Source organism: Oryzias latipes, chromosome 22 (genome assembly GCF_053564925.1).
Source record: "Oryzias latipes strain Hd-rR chromosome 22, Olatipes_Hd-rR_3.1".
Lineage (NCBI taxonomy): Eukaryota > Metazoa > Chordata > Actinopteri > Beloniformes > Adrianichthyidae > Oryzias > Oryzias latipes.
In genome coordinates this window covers 11,014,013-11,031,123 of record NC_136258.1, presented here as the reverse complement: position 1 = coordinate 11,031,123, position 17,111 = coordinate 11,014,013, and the positions used below count along the sequence as shown (strand labels likewise).

General features: G+C 38.8%; 1 protein-coding gene across 2 annotated transcripts in view; it reads right to left on the bottom strand.

Annotated features, from left to right (window-relative positions):
* The window catches only part of lrfn5a (leucine rich repeat and fibronectin type III domain containing 5a), a 157,200-nt gene that overhangs the window by 30,198 nt on the left and 109,891 nt on the right, over positions 1 to 17,111 (bottom strand). For both annotated transcript variants that reach the window (XM_011490618.4, XM_078940393.1), the window contains 6 exons: positions 15,383 to 15,607; positions 14,035 to 14,163; positions 13,777 to 13,957; positions 13,383 to 13,538; positions 8,087 to 8,346; positions 6,521 to 6,988 (listed from right to left, as the gene is read on the bottom strand). In XM_011490618.4, the coding sequence (XP_011488920.1) occupies positions 6,521 to 6,988; positions 8,087 to 8,346; positions 13,383 to 13,538; positions 13,777 to 13,957; positions 14,035 to 14,163; positions 15,383 to 15,579 (1,391 nt within the window). In that variant the 5' untranslated portion in view covers positions 15,580 to 15,607. The remainder of the gene's footprint in view (positions 1 to 6,520; positions 6,989 to 8,086; positions 8,347 to 13,382; positions 13,539 to 13,776; positions 13,958 to 14,034; positions 14,164 to 15,382; positions 15,608 to 17,111) is intronic.

The following is a 17,111-nucleotide window of genomic DNA, read 5'->3' as shown; positions in this document are numbered from 1 at the left end:
CTTCTTGCAGCACTGCCTGAATTGTTTCTTCCAGAGGTTCCAAACCGACTTCATTTCATTTCATTCGCAGTCAGACTATTTCTTCGTAATGATAGCAGGCCTTATTAGCACTCATCCCCCACCCTGCAGGAGCCGGATGATATGTAATGCCCTCTGATCATTCCTGAAGCAGGGTTAGCCCACCTCCATGCACAATTAACATTTATTTGTTTCTTTATATTTCCTCCATTTTTTTGTCATTGGAATTCGTTCAATTCCTATTTAACACTCACTTTGAAAGATGAAGCTGTCAGGCTGCTGCACGGAGGTTATTCCTATTTCCTTCATGTGAGTTGTTGCAGATGAGATGACAGCGTGCATCACTGCATGTCTGCATGCTGCATTGCAGCTTTATGCAGACAACTGTAACCTCAGACATCATTTCTCTTTCCCCAGATTGCTCCATCAGTCACTGTGGTATCAAAGGTCATGTCATGGATAAGCAATCTAGTCATCTCATCTACCAGAATATTGCACTTCATGCATGCATTTTTCCAAGTTTGACAAATTTTGAATCCCCACTCCCTACCTCTCAGTCTACATGCTCTTCACCTTAAAGTCTAATCTCAGGTTCTTGGAACTCTTTTATTTCTCTATGTCTGTCAAGTATTGGATTCACTGAACTCAGTTTCTCACTTTAATCTGGTTTTGTTGCTTTAAAACATTTTCATTTCTGGACTCTCATTAACGACTTGCTTGAAGTGAACTATTTATTGGTCCATAGATGTCAGTCTCAGATCCTTGAATCCACATAATAATATTCCATAGTGCATCAATAACTTTCGTATTAAAATGTAGGCCTTCATTTTGCATTTTTATTGGTAGGATTGTTTCTGTTTTAAGTGTTACAAAAACCAACTCAGTGGCCTAGTGTAGGAGCATCCACCCGGAAACAGGAAGGTTGTGACTTCAAAATTGAAGTTTAGTCATACCTAAGACCCTAAAAATGGGACCATTGCCTTCCGGCTTGACACTCAGCATCAAAGGGGTCGGATTAGAGGGTTTAAACCACCAAACGTGTCCTTAGGATCTCCAGGGTCAAATGTGGAGATCAAAATTCATACATTTAGGTGTGTGACAGCTAATGGGACTTTAAGTCAAGACATTTTTTCCTCAATCAAGTAAATATTTTAAAAGTTATAAATGTACATTAAAATAGTGTTGTTTTTTTATGAGTAAGATTAAAAAAATTTCGTGAACTGAATTTACAGTCAGGGCTACACATCGGTGCTGTGGTCGGTACTGTGACCCTGCTTTGCATGTTCTCCCTTCTCATTCATGGGTTATTTCCTGGCATTTCAGCTTCAAAACCCGTTTCTTAGGTTAATTGGTTGCTCTAAAGGAGGGATGGGCAACTCCAGGCCAGAGCTGTATTCCTGCAAGTTTCCAACATACCTTGCATGTTCTAATTGGCTGGACACAACTGAACCAGGTAATCAGTCACGACTAGGGCTTGGATACCTGGAAATCATGCAGACACACTGGCCCTGAAAGCCTCGAGTTGCCTATCCCATCCTTGTTCTAAAGTGTCCCTAGGTGTGAGTGTGTGTGTGTAGGAGTGACTGTGTGTCAAGCGACAGGCTGGCAACCTGTTCAGGGTGTGCCCCACTTTTACCCAACATTAGTCGGGTAAGACCAATCCCATGGTCAAGAGAGGGACATAGCAGGTATTGAAAATGGATGGAATTTAGTCAGTGAATGTTAACTGGCAGACATTTTCACTCCTGCTCAGATTTTTACACACTGCAGCTATTTTTTTCCAAATAAATTTCCCTCGAACGGTAATTACGGCAGAAATCATGTGATAAAAATTCAAAAACAAAACAAAAAACTACTAAGTGGAAAAATACACACTTCAGGGTAGCATGGTGTATTTAAGCAACAAATACCTCTATGTTCTATGTTGTCTATATTACCATATACTATACAGTTGTGTTGCACTGTTTGACATAGTTGAAGTTTATCTTTTTTAAACATAAAGGATTGTATTTACAGATCTTACATACAATAGCATATCAATATGTTCATACATATATTTTTTGTGTTAATAATTTACTATTTTTGGCTTATTTTAAAGCTGCTACTAATAAAAAAACACTTTTTTTTTGTTCCAAAGTGATATTTTTGATTGGTTCTTCAGATCTAGTCACTGTTCTTTGTAACAGACTTTGATTGCCACAGGAGAAGAAATACCACACTGGAACAGGAAGAATATCAGTGTCCACTCAGCAGTGTCAAGTGTCTTTGAGCATGACCTATGTCCTGTTAGTTCCTTGAGTTCTGCTCTGTAGCTGACCCTGACCTCCCTGAGAAAGGACCCGTCCAAATAAGAATCTGCTCTGAATCAATATTTACAGTTCTTACATTGCAGACATGTCACACATAGAAAGACCAGGAAGCCACAAGGAATTTCCTACCGCAATGTTTAACCAACGTCTATTGGACCTTAAAAAACTGCATGTGTGAATACTGTCTGCTGCTGGTTGAAAGTGTTTCCTTTTGTACTCAGTTACTTAAATGCTAAATTATCAAAGACAGGAAACACATTTCACTATTAAAGCCTGATTTGTTTTACAAAAGATGTCAGAGTGGTAAACAATTGTGTCTAAGAAACCGACAAAGCAGTTGAAAAAAGCTAAATAGTAAGAATAGTAAAAGAAAAATGGAAACAGTTGCAGCAGCAGTGAACAGGTTTTAGCTTGTATATCAAACATAATAAATAGCAGCTTATTATTAGGGGTATAAGTTGTTTTTTTCCGTTTTTTTTTTTTTGCAGTTTAGCCTGGGGTGTGACTTATACTCAGTTGAGACTTTAATGTGTTTTTTAAACAATAAAAAAATAGGCTCATAGGTTTAATTTTCCCACTAACAACCTCTAGAGGGCACTGTAGGTGTGTGTATCAGTATTTGCTACTGACAGCAAGGCAGAAGAAGAAATGTCCCTCAGTCTGATCAGCGGGTAGACTCCAAGACCAACATAAAGAAAAATATGATTGTTCTCCACCTAAACTTTTTTTCTTTCCAATTTGTATAGAGAGAATAATAACAAAGATCCTCTTATTTTATTCTTACTTTTAGGCTGAATCCAAATTCTTTCTCCACCTCTACGGCTTTTCCCTAACCGCTACATTTAGCCCTCCAAACGGAGAGTTTTGAAAAAAATAGTGTTTTCCAATTTGGACGGCACTAACCCTCGATGACGTCATCAATATTCATCGCCATCTACGTTAGCGTCTAGCTGTCAGAGCTCGAAAAAAATATACAACATTGGTTTTATAACTTGCTAAAACAAAAGGGTATTACTCGCATTTAAATGTAAACCTGTGGGCTTCAGAACACACTCACGTGAAGAAATGCATTTCTTCTATGCAGCACAGCACAACACGGCTCACCCTACTGACGAAGGGACACAGAGCTCAAAGTCTTTTCGCCTTACTTAAAAAAAAAAAAAAAAAAGCTTCAAAGACCCCTACAAATGCCTCTTCAATTGGAGAGGCAGGTAGAAGCCGTATGGGCAGGGGAAGAATTCGGATTCTTTCTTATTTTTTTCCCTCCTATGACTAATGCAGGACAGCAAATGGGTCACAGAGACAGAAGTACCGCTGAAAGCAGCCGGCATTCAGGCGCAGTTCCTGCAGTAAATGGTGAACTTCACCGTACTGGGAAAGCCCCTGAATCATCTCATGAATCCAAACATGGAGTCTTGTTTACCGATGCTTTTGTAGAGCAACAAATAAACCTGATCTCTCAACATCGTCCGAAATACAATCAATGCTTCCATGTGGCAGTAATGCTGAAAACGAATGAAAGTAGCTTCTGCCACTGGTGCGTCAAATTAATGAACACATTTTTGCTTTTTTTAAAATTTATTTATGCTTTTGTTTTTGCTGCTGTGACTTATACTCCAAAGCAAATTATAGTATAAAAAAATGCACGAATAGCATTTGCCAACCAGCCTTTTTTTTAATTTTTTATCATGGAGGACTTTACTTTTTATTTGTAGCCATAGTGTGGAATACCTAGCTACTGCTACTTTTTAGGCAGCTGTCTACCAGACCATTATTTAAGATAAAGTCCTAATAATATTTGTTCTGAGAATTGTAAAAGGCATTCACTTTTCCCAGATGTACATGGCAAATGACAAAAAAGCCAATAAAATGTGTTTGTACAATCTTTTGTTCCGTTTCTTTGTGAATAAGAATAGTAATGTAAGCTAATTTGTCTATATCAGAGCTGTTTGTACTTACAAACTATTTTTTTCTCAGGTATCAGATACAAGAACCAGGAAATTATTGGTATCTTTCATAAAAAAATGTATTTTCTTGAATCACTACTAACAGTTAAATTCCTTGGATGCAAAATGCCAAGTTAGCCAACCAAATTCTATGTCTTTATTCCTATTGAAACATGGTTGCTAAAATGGCAATGAAAGACTTCAAAATGTAAGTAGTGACTAAAATAACATCAAAGGCTTTAAATATTAAAGTGTTTAAAAATATATTCTCAATTATTTATTATTTACTTAAAGTATAAATCACGGCTAAATTGTTAAGTAAGCTAAACCAAGGCACAAGGTTCTAGATCTTTTTTTGTCCAAAACTAAACAGAAAGTTCCCCTCTCAACTGAATTCTTTGATACCAGAAAGGCTAGCTAAAACCTTTCTATGACAGAAACATACAAATAAACAAGAACTGCTAACAGAACCCAACAGCTTTATGCTGAACAGATGGAGAGCTCAGAGCAAAAATGTCAATGGGTAGCAAATCAATAAACTCTCATTGTCTCTCATTAAGTGCCCTGACTGCAGCAAGAAGAGCAGATTTCCCTTGCCTATCATGTTTTTTCATTGCTCTCTCACTACCTATCTCCTCTGCCGCCCCCTTTGTTTTTCATTAACCTTGTTCCCATTTTGTCCCGATTCTATTTTTTTTTTCATTTCCTTCTGCCCTGGCACTTTTCCCTCTCTTCTCTCTGTTTGTGTAATGAAAAGGCATAATCAATGGGCCTCTGCTTTGTGCCTTGAGAGGAATTGAATAGAAATCAATTTGCTTTCTAAAGACAGGCGCTTTTGCAAAATAACACAGATGCCTACAAGTGAGAGGCAAGAGAGGCTTGAAAAAAACAACAAAAAGGACAGAAACAAAAATCATGTTGTGATGAATTCAAAAAACACAAGCCTAAACGTTTGATCTCTATGAGAGATAGACATTTCCTGGTTTTTATTTAATCTTATACCTTTTTAAAAAGTTGCAGAATTGTGGTCACAGAAACCCAGATGCTCATCCTCCTCAGATCCTGATAAAAGTGATGTGTTCTTATTAAGTGTGTTTGTGAAGCAGCTCTTAAAGGCAGATCGTTCTGGCACATTTCCCTGAAAATACCCTTTGTGCTTAATTCCCTCTCCTCCTTTTTTTACCTCTGTAAATATTTGCTTCAAATAAAAAATCATTCTGCTTGAGATCAGATCTAATCTATGTAATCATGAACAAATGAAGAAGCCAAGCAGAGCTGTCAGTTCTGGGCCAGTTAAGGCCGTCCTGATTAAGTCAACAGGCCAGACCGTGTTGCATTTACTTTCGAGGTCTAAGGTAGGGATTTTAAACTTCCTGGTGGCATTCTGCCTCACATCTCTGCATTATCTCTGAATTGGTTTGACATGAGCTGTCTGGATTGATCATCAACACATATGCTATGCAAAATCCCAATGCTTAACCTAGAGCAAAAGCTCTCCCCTTTGCTTTTCACTCTTTCCCTCCACATACATTGCAATTGCATCCTTTTATTTGCATTTGAAATTCAACAATTAGACATCATTGACGGAAAAAAAAATGTTTGCCACAATTTTGAATTACTTTCCGCAGTAGACATTAAAACCATCTTTTCCCTTTACAAATAAGAATACATGCTCAGAAGACAATGAGTAGAGCAGACGTCATATTTCCCCATTGTGATCAGCTGAGTTTGAAAACAAAGAAGACAGCCCTCTGCTGTTTCTCCTTGGGCTGACCTCTGAGACTCACGGTTTACATGTTACACCTCTTTGGCTTCCACAGCATCCATTATTTACATTGGAGCCCCTGCAACATCCGGTTAGTAAACAACACTTGAACCGTTGGTTAAGTCCTTTCTGTCGTGTGTTCGAGGCTAAACCCAAGCATATTAAACCCCTGTTAGTGATCCTGTGGGCAGGTAGCATCCTTATAGCAGCTTTATGGTGAATTTTCCTAACTAGATCTGCATTAAGTCCTTATTCTTGGTTCCTTTGTGTTTCTTCAGGTATCAATTCCCTGTGATCACATTTTCCAACAAGATCATTAAAACTGAAGCCAATCTCCTGTAATTGAATCTTAGCCACTCAGACATGTGTAATTCTCTACCCCACATTGGCCATATCCTGGGTCAGTTTCCATTGGGTAGACCATATGAGTTTGCATCGGTCAGCATAAGTAAGCATTGACGCAGTAATGCTGTCAATCTTACCTGTAGACCAGCGAGTCGTCCTGGCTCCCGTTGTATTGTATCTGGAACATCCGGATTCCCGGTATATTCCTCTGGAAGTTGAACTTGATCAGCGCAGTTGACGATGTGGCCTCAGCGGACACCACCCGCTTATCGACTCCACTTTTTATGTCACCTGTCACATCGCTGCCATTAGCGCCGCCCCGGCTTGAGGTGGAGATGTCGGACGATCCCGGATCAGGCTCTTGGATGTTGTTGGTATTGTTGGAGATGTGTGGAAGTTTTATGATGACCAGGTCCACAGTTTGATGGGCTTCACCAGCAGGGTTGGAGGAGATGCAAGTGAAGGATCCGGTGTCTTTCACAGTGGTGATGAGTATGTCCAGGGTCCCATTGTTGTAGACCAAGGTTCTGGAGGAGTTCGACACCAGTTTGCCTTCAGGAGAGATCCAGTGAATGGCTGGTTCTGGATCGCCCCTCGCCTTACACCTTTGGAAATAAACAAGCAATGGACAAAATTTGTAAAAAAACAGCCAGATGGTTGTAGGTCCAACAGAAAAATATTCAGGCAAACAAATATGACAACCAAGAAAAGGCCATTTTGCTTTTTTTTTAACTATCAATAGCATTAGCATGTTTTTTTTAATGTATTCCCCTTTATGAAACGTTTGACACCTCACGCATGGTCCATGGGTACTTAAAATTCCTCAATCGAATTTTGAGTAAATCTCAGTTCGACAGTTTCAAATACTCTAAAGTAAAATATATTACCCATCAAGTACAGTACTTTTTTGTTGTTGTGTGTTATTCCTGAAAAGCCACAACCTAAGACAGACACAACCACAGAAAACACAGCAGATCTCCATCATTTTCATTTCCATTGTTGGAATATAGCATTACAGCTAAAAGTGCAAGACCAATAAAAATGCAAATGCAGTTATGGAAACACAAACTTGTTGATTATGTTTAGTTTCAATTTCTCTTCTTTTAAATAATTTATACTATTGTATTGTCCCCACTATAAGGCACACTTAAAAACCTTAATGTCTGAAACAACAAAAAACAACAACAGTGTGTCCTTAAAATCCAGAGTGCCTCACATATGGATTAATTCTTGTTGTGTTTACTTATGTCTAAAGGATTTTTAGAGAAACAGGGCTCTCTGTTAAAACCATTGGTTGGTTGTCATTGTGAAGACGCCAGAGTAGCTAACATATAGCAGTGTTGGACTGTGTCTTTTTATGTGTTGCAAACAAGGTGGAAGTTACAGGTATAGTGAATACATCAACACGGCTTCTGACATGACGAATGTGTAGCGTTACAAACAAGATGAAGCCACTTGGATGAGTGGGTAAACATTTCAAAGAAATAAGATGTCTAAATGCCACAATTCCACTTCAGGTTATGTATTATCTGTTGTGCACCAAGTATGGGTATGTATTATCAGGTATGTATTATCTGTTGTGCACCAAGTCGTCAATAGATGTTGGACATTCTCATTTATGTGCAAAAAAGAACAATCAAAATGACTTAAATAGGAGATGGGTTATTTGAGTCCCAGATGCTACATATACTTAAGAATAATACCTGAGCAAAACTCTTTGCCCCTCAAGAACCCTCATCTCATGAGAGTATCTGGTAATGAGGGGGGGCTCACAGAGGAATTCCTCTTCCGGAATGGACCAGAAGTATCTGCCCGAGAGATGTTGAGGGGTGGCACACGTCTCTAGGTCGTCCTCTCGGTTCAGCCTCCTCAGCCAGAGTAACTCACAGTTACAGTGAAGAGGGTTTCCACCAAAAGACAGGGCAAAGGAAGAGGAGCTCATGATGCCTGATGTTGCTAGGACCTGTAAGTGTGAGAAATTGGTTCGGAGGAATGTTTTAGTTTCAGTTTAATTATTTCAAACTCAAATGTAAAATAAACACAGTAGTTTACAATAGAATATAAAGTAGTACAGTGTGCTTGAAAAGGAGTGGGTTGAAGAGAAATCTTGTCTGATCCCACCCCTTTTTTTACAACACCTGATGATGTGCGTATTTCTATTTACATTCTGCATGCCAACTATGAAAAAGTGCCTTTCTGTTTTATTAATCATTTCTGGCCTTATAAAGTTCTATTAGTGACTTCTTGTAGGTACGTTTAAATACATGTGAACTTTTGCCTCATTTTAAACCTTCATCCAATCCATTCCATAAATCCACAACACAATTTGATAAACTCATTTTCTTTTTTGTAGTGCAGATGCACTGCTTTTTGAAATTCAGTTGTTTTCTTAAATTGTCACTCTGTCTCTGTCTCTGAACATTTGCTGTAAGTTTATTGTAAGTAAGCTGTTTCTGGCTTTATACATGAGTGCCGTCATCAGTTTCACTAGATCCCTTAGTTTCAATGAACAACACTTTAAAAATAGTGTGTTTGTATGTGTTCCATAATCCACAATGCGTGAGCTTTTTTTTGTAAGATATACAAACACTGTAGGTTTGTTTTGTAAGTATTTCCCCAAACTTCTACACTGTAATGTAAATATGGTAGTATATATATTAGTAAACGTTCTGTGAGTGAGTGTATGATGCCTTTTTCCCAACACTGCTATGCTTTTAGCAAGTTTAGCTCTGACTTGCTTTATTTATGGTTTCCATCTTATTTTGTCGTCCACAATTACTCCGAAGTACTCAATTTTAGTCACTCTTTCCAGAACATGATTGTCAATAGCAACTTTTATTTCTACATCTACAGGAATGTGTAGATTTCAGAAAATCGTGAATTTAGTTTTGTTAACATTGAGTGAGAGTTTATTTTTGGCAAACAATTTTTTTTGTTTCCCTAATTCTGTGTTTACTACTTTTACAACTTCCCTGCGGTTCTCCCCTGTACAGACTATACTTGTGTCGTCAGCATATAAAAGTATTTGAGTGTATTTGATACAGAGTGGATGTCATTAATATATAGGATGAACAGTGTTGGACCTAATATTGACCCTTGTGGTACTCCACAGGTTGAATTTATAAGGGATGATTTAAAATCTTCCAGTTGGACAAACTGCTGCCGGTTTTTAATGTAGCTGTTTAACCAGTTTAATTCCGGTTCTCGTATTCCATATTTTTCCAGTTTGCTTATTAAAATGTTATGATCAATAGTGTCAAAAGCCTTTTTCAGATCGATGAACACTCCTACTGTGAACTCTTTATTATCTGTGCCATTAATTATTTCTTCAGTTAGTTGCGTAATTGCCATGGATGTTGATCTGTTTTTTTCTGAAACCATATTGGTAGTCGGATATAAGTTTATGTTTCTCAACAAAATTATCCAGCCTTGTGAGGAATACTTTTTCAAGTATTTTTAAGAACTGGCAGAGTAAAGACACTGATCTGTAATTTGTTTACTAATAAAAGGAAAATAAAAGAACAGTTGATGGCACTTTTACTACTTTGTATTTTGTTAACCCATCTGACGCTTGATCTTGGTCCAACACAATATTTAACCAACCATGTGCTACATGGTATGTTGGTACTGATGGGGGGGTTTGTGTGCTGTTTACACAGATACTGTTGCCAGATTGGGCAGTTTTCTGCTCAAATTGGGCAGGTTTTTGCTCAGATTGAGCATTTTTTTTGTATACTTATATAGCGCTTTTCTACCTTCTTCAAAGGCCCAAGGCACTTTACAGTCACAGTCCCATTCACACACACTGATGGCAGCTCCGCTGCCAAACACTGGCGGCAGCCTTCCACCAGAGGCAAGGTGGAGTTCAGTGTCTTGCCCAAGGACACTTCGACACGTGGGCTGGCAAGGCGGGTATTGAATCTGCAAACTTCAGATCAGAGGTCGACCGCCCTACCACTGCACCACGGCTGCCCCTTAGGTAAACTTAAATTTACCCATAGGTAAATTTACCCACAGGTAATTTTAAGCTTGTACGAAAGTAGGGCTGTCTGCAGGAGAAAAATGGGCAAACCTTTAAGTGGCACACAGGTGCCCCACGGCAAATATCAATACAGTGGACTGCTCCATGGGCCCGTAAAGTGTAAGTGTATGCAAATTTTTTCCTACATCCATCAAAGATCATATTAAACATGCTAGGGTAAATAAGGGTTAAGTAGGTGAGATGCAGGCATGTCATAGGGATTTTTCATTTGCTTTTACTTTTTCTAAATCCTGGGCAGGGCTCAAGGGGGAGGTTGTCTGTTCAACTAATAACTGTGTGCTCCTTGTATGCAGCCTTACTGTTAGGATTTATCCAGTGGCGGTTTTTGATATGGGTGAGGTGGGCAGTGGCCCAGGGCGGCACTTTATAGGGGGCGGCATTTTCTGTGCCCGCTGAGTTACACACAATGAAAAACCAAATTCAAAGAGGAGACATTGAGCTTTTATGTTGACATGCCTGGAGCAGCCGGCACTTTACGCTCTTATTTTGACACATCTGACTTCTAACATCGCACCCATGTCTTCATCCCTCTCCACAATTATGGTGCAAATAAATAAATAATGGATGAAATCACTCATAGTGAAACAATTTCCCACAATTCCCTGCTCTGACACAGCAGACCCAATGTGCATGTGACTCCCGACCTCTGCTGCAAGACACTTGCGCCCCCACCTATTTACGGTAGTCTCTGGAACTTAACAAGTTAAAAAATTCGACTGGGGGGCTAATCGATAGCTGGGTGAATCACTCTAACAGGTGATTGGGAGTTTTTTTCACTCAAACAATCAACTCTAGGCCGCAGCTGCGCGCTGCCGTCATAGAGACGGAGCCGCGTGTGTCAGAGGGAAGGGGAGGGGTGGTCGGCGCAGACAATTTTTTATGGATTGAGGTTTTTTGAAGGATTTCTGCTGTTGGTGTTGCACAAAATTAGGGAAATGCCAAATATTTTTGGAGTAATCCCACGGATGAGTTCTATGATTTAGTTTTTAATGTTTTATAAGACCTAAAAATAGTATTCACAATAAGTTTTTTTTAGATCCAATCCTTCTGCTCTGTTTCACAAAGAAACACACAGGACGTCACACACCAAGAAATTATTGCTAAAAATGATGCAGGAGTCCAGCTCCAAAAAAATGACAAAAGAGTAAAGAAAACAAAATTATTTGATTTGTTATTTCTTATTATTAATATTTTCAGGCTTTGTTTGTTTTGTTCTGCAGCATGTTCATATTTGTATAATTTTGACAGAATATAATTTTATGGAGAGCAAAATATTATTATTAAGTTATTTAAGGTTTAACGTGAGTTACTCTAGATTAATGTTCCTGTTTTCTTCATATTTATGTTCAAAAAGTTCAGTATTAAAGGTTTAAAAGTTTAGCTTTAGTGTGTTCAGTTAATGTTTATCTTCTTCGGCCCAAAACCTTAAGCGTGTTTTTAATTTAGGCCCCTGTGTGGGGGGCGCTGATGGGATTACTCACCCAGGGAGTAAGTTAGTGCAGAACCGCCACTGGATTTGTCAATTAGACAATCAGAGCATAGTTTGTGTGAGTATCCTGCGGGTATCCTAGATGTCCTACTGGCACCTACGTATCACCTGCACACCCCGTGGGGCATTTATACACGGTAAGGGGCCAGCATGCGCACCTTATTAACGACTAGAGTATGGTGGAAATGCTCTGCATAAAAGCATCACTCGTATGTCATAAATGGCGGCATCTTACTGTTAACTTATAAATACTCAAGATACACTTACAATGATAAGTTACATTTTTATGACATCCCATGCGAGCTTCAAGGGAACTGCAGAACATACATGTACTCCCCTTAAGATGTGGCCGCTGCTATCTAAGGGTGTGGAAATGTCAGTTGGTCCGGACCGCTTTATTTGGTCTGGACTGAGTCCTGACCTTGTGTGGTCTGCATTCAGACTGCCGTTCAAGCTGATATTTCTGTTGCAAACCAAAATTTGTAGACAAACCCACATGACTAAAGACTTCTTCAGTCATTGGCCAGGAATTACAAAGTTGAGGCAAAGCAACAAGAGAAAGAACAATGGAAGTCCTACTCTATACAATCCTTGTCTATATACTGTAGTTTCTTACTCAAACTTTATATTTTACTGACTGGTTTCGAAATCCATTTCGAACAATACCCAGTTTCACCAGCAGGGTCTATCAGTAGCTGACGCCAGCAGATGAAGCATAGTCAGTACGGGATAAATGAGTCTGCAGAAATTATGTTGCACCGAGAGTGAGTTGGCCCATCATTTTTATCAGTGTAACACACGCATTCATCCAACTAAATCTCAGTGAATTGCTTTGTCTCATCATCATGGTTCCTACTCCGTTTACATCCCATAATGCCCGTCTACAGTGGCTGTTCCTATTGAGACTGAGGTAAGTCAGAGCAAACCAAAGCTCAGTCCAATTGGAAATGAACTTAGACCACCTTAAAAGATGGGTCTGAGAGCGCTTTCTGGTCCTGGAAATTTTGCTCCGAATTATTGATGGAAACAAAGTGGTTCATTTTAAGTGAACCAAATGTGTCTAGTCTGAATACACCTTAAGACCCTCATTTGGGTCAACCCCCATACGTGTTCATGGGAACACAGCTGTAGATGTTACCTCCACCGTAGCTTGTCACACAGCAACACCTCACATGTCAAATAAAGTCCTACAGAACAGTGTTTGCAGCTTGCCACACTTTCAGAACAAAAACATGACCCCCCACCTTCCACCCCATGGCACTTTTTCAACAGAAGTCTCACCTTCCAGACTAAAGAAGTCAAAGTGCCACATGTTAACATCGCCTCAGACACAACAAGTACCCGACTATGCTTTAGTTTGTGCCTCAAGGAGACACTCAAAGTTGGGTGAAATTGCTGTGTGACACACTAATGTTGGGAATTGAGTTTGGAAATGTGAGTTTGATCTGTGCAGGCCTTGTGAGAATACCTGGGCTCGCTGAAAAAGTGGGTCGGGTGGTAACTTTTGAAGCTTATTAGATGTGACATCCAGTCGGTTGAGTTTCTGTAGAAGAGAAAAGGTTCCCTCAGGAATGAAGTCCAGCATGTTGTGGTCTAAACTCAACGTGTGGAGGCTTGTCATTTTCTGCATGGATAAAAAGAACAAGACACAGACCTTTTCATCGTTGGTTTTCCTTGTATCTTTTATGGATGCCAGACATTTGAATGGAAATAAAAGGCACAGGATTTTACGAATGAGGATAATTTAAAGGATGTCTACTTCATCTTCAAGGTGTTTTCTGACAGATACACATGTGTTTTCAAAGTGTCCATTTTAAAGTGTTTGAGTTTGATTGCTGTAAGTGCTGATGCAATACGCCAACCTGTATCGCCTCCCATGGAATCGAGTCCAAATTATTGTAACTCAGGTCTAGTTCTTCTAGTGCCAGCAGGTCATTGAAAGCTCCTTGATGGATCAGCACCAGCTGGTTGTTGTTGAGGATCAGATGATGGAGCTTGGACATCCCGCTGAATGTATCATTGCCGATCCTCGTCAGGCGGTTACTGAGAAATTAAGAAAAAAAAAAACGGTTAATGTCTGTTTCAAGAAAAGCACATGCAGTACGATTGTCACTACATACCTGTTCAGGTGTAACGCTCTGAGATTTTCCAAATCAGCAAAGGCAAGAGGTGTGATGTAGGAGATGGTGTTTCGGGATAATGTCAGGTCCACCAGCCGTGTCATGTTTGCAAAATCTTTTCTCTTTACACTGTTAATAAACATTATTAAAAGGAAAATAGATAAGAAAAAAAACACTCTGGTACCAGATCTCATCGTATAGGGCTAACCCTGTTTTTATTTATCAGCTCTAAGAACAATGAGAAGAAAAATAGTAAATCATTTAAATAAATTCTATGCTAAAACATTTTATTTTACTATACATTATCTTTGTGGACCTTATTTTGAATCCAACATTTGAAAGCAAGAGTAAAGAGCCTTTCTCAGCCATGTCACGCTCTAGCAAAGCGGATAAACATCTCCAGATTCAGACTGAAGAAAGTCATGTTTATTTTCCCACATTAATTCTAAATTTGTCAAATTTTAAAGTTTTCATGAGAATTATATCCACAAGTCAAATGCACTACCAGCAAAAACTCCTGATTATACATTTTGTAATTGTATATGTGTGGAAGTTGGGAGTTTGGTGCTTCAAAGCGGGGAGAAAATAATTCCTTGGCTTGTGGAGTAGATGGATGTGCAGCAGCGTATCCTATTACTGGCTACATCAGGTGTGTGGGTTTCTCTTTCAGCATTGTGTCGGACAGTTGGTGTGATATGGGTATGTCAGCATCTACATATGACCATAGTGTTAAAGGTATAAAGTTACAAAGCAAACAACAGCTGGTACTTGTGAAAAAACAAAAAACAGCGTAGAGCGAAGCTTAAAATTATAAGCAAGGGAGGTTCGGGTTCCCAGGGCTGTACATTTTTTACAAAGTCAATCTTTAAAGACCCACTCCAATCATCATTTGAGCTTTTTCAAAAGCAATCCAATTCTTTTAATTATTATCGTGCCATTTTTGGCCAAATGAAAAAAAAAACTTTGTCTTTTCTAGGACATAGCTTCTGCAAAGTGCCAGAAGCTCCCGCCGAACACAAAATCCCCCCGGCGGATTATTAATTTGATTTATTTACTACTTAAACTAAAATAATCCAATTTTTATTACATAGTGTAGCCTAGCAGGAAAAAATAATGTAGTTTTTGAGTATTTAAATATGGTAAGAAATTTCATTCATGGATGGATACTGTTAGATAAAGCAGTAAATCTCATCCTTGGTTGCCTTTTTTTGGTATTTTATTTATAGTTTGAAACTACTTATAGTTTGACTTGTCTTAATTCATTTATCTGACAGGTTTTCTTTAAAGATATTTGTTTAGAATAAAGTGTAAGTGGAGGTTCTCAAATTCCACATTCGTTAGACATTACCTCGTGACAAAGTTGTCAGCCAGTCGTAGTTCCACTGTGTGCCTGTCGATGTTTGGTGGTACAAACAATAGGCCCTTCTTAGCACAGAGGGTTGCCAGGTTGGGCGACAGAATTTGACATACGCAGCGCTTTGGACAAATCTGTGCCCTCACTGCCATGGCAACCACCAGCATCAGACATAGCAACAGCCTCTCCATGGTTACCACCCGCACCTGAATGCAACACCTGGAAAGAAAAAGAGAGAAAATACTTTTTGATGTAAAAGTAACTTAATGTAGTCTTTACTTCAACAAATACTATTTGGTTAAAACAACAGACATTGGACATTTTGATGTAGCATCGTCAACCTAACTCAAATAATGAAACATTTGGAGGTCAGTTTTGTTGGGGTACATTAACTGTTACCTTTTAGGCATTGCTCTATTGGATTTCATGACAAAAAGGATCCGTTACTGCACAAAAAAAATCATGCACCGAACCCAGCAGTTTCCAAGCTTTAAGACCCAAGATGGATCAAATGACACTCAAGCAGCCAGCAGCTGAAGGGAAACACTAGAGCTTTGGGTTTAGTCCTTTTTCCTTTGTTCTTGCATTGCACCATCACAGTAAACTGCAACCCTGCCAGCTCTGTGAAGCTCAAACACTCACCAATATCAAAGGGTGAAAATCAAACAAAAAAGCTCAGTTTTTTAATCTTGCAATACTGTTTCTGCTCCATCAACAGCATGCACTTATTGAGTCTGGTCATCACTGCCTAGTTAGGTGTAGATCCAGTATTTGCACTCCAATCAACAGATCAGAAAGGGACGAAAGTGTTCAATTGTTGTGTTATTGGACATTTCCTGACGCCTTCCAACATGCTTCTTCCTTCTTATCAATGATCTTTCACTTTCCTATTTGAACCTGTACTAAAACTTCACACTCCGTGCAATCAAACTTTCACATGCTTAGACATAGTTCTGGAGTTTTCTTATGGAGTAATAATTTATCACTACTTTTAAACAGAACAGCACAAAAAACTGTTTGAAAGCATTTAGCCTACGGTGTTTACACCGGACAAGCAGGGGGGGATTCTTCTTCTGCTGTTGCTACTGTCTACTAGCGCATGTCCACCACCCACTTGGAAGAGGCTTGATGAGAAATATCAGTGGTGCGAATCTTGCTCTGGACTTTTTCTTTCACAACTCTTTTCTGATACATGAAAGACTTGATGTCATATAATTTATGACATATTTATATATATATATATATATACATATGTATATATATATATATATAAATAAAGGGATGTCATTTAAACATCACTACCAGATCTGAGTCACTGATTGGTCAAAGTTCAACTGGTTTTACATGCAACACCTTTGTATGTAGAGCCCGACAGTGGTCGTAGAAACGTACATAGCTACACGTGATCATGTGAGATTTAAGGCCGAAATGCGCATTTCCGTGCATTTACATAGATAGTTTCTCTCTTGAATGGGGGTTGCTGAGGGCAATGTGAATGTAGTTTAAGGCCGCATTCCAATTACAAAAAGAGATAACATTGTTGTAACTGATTATTTATTTGTTTACTTATTCATTTTAAATCATTTTCCAATCAAGCAATTCAGCACTTGATTATAAAAGAAATACAGAAAACACTTTATTTTAAAAAAAAATTTTTTTTTTTTTAATTTGAACCAAAAGCTTAACTTATAGAAAAGATTAAGCTTTGTTAATGGGACATGAG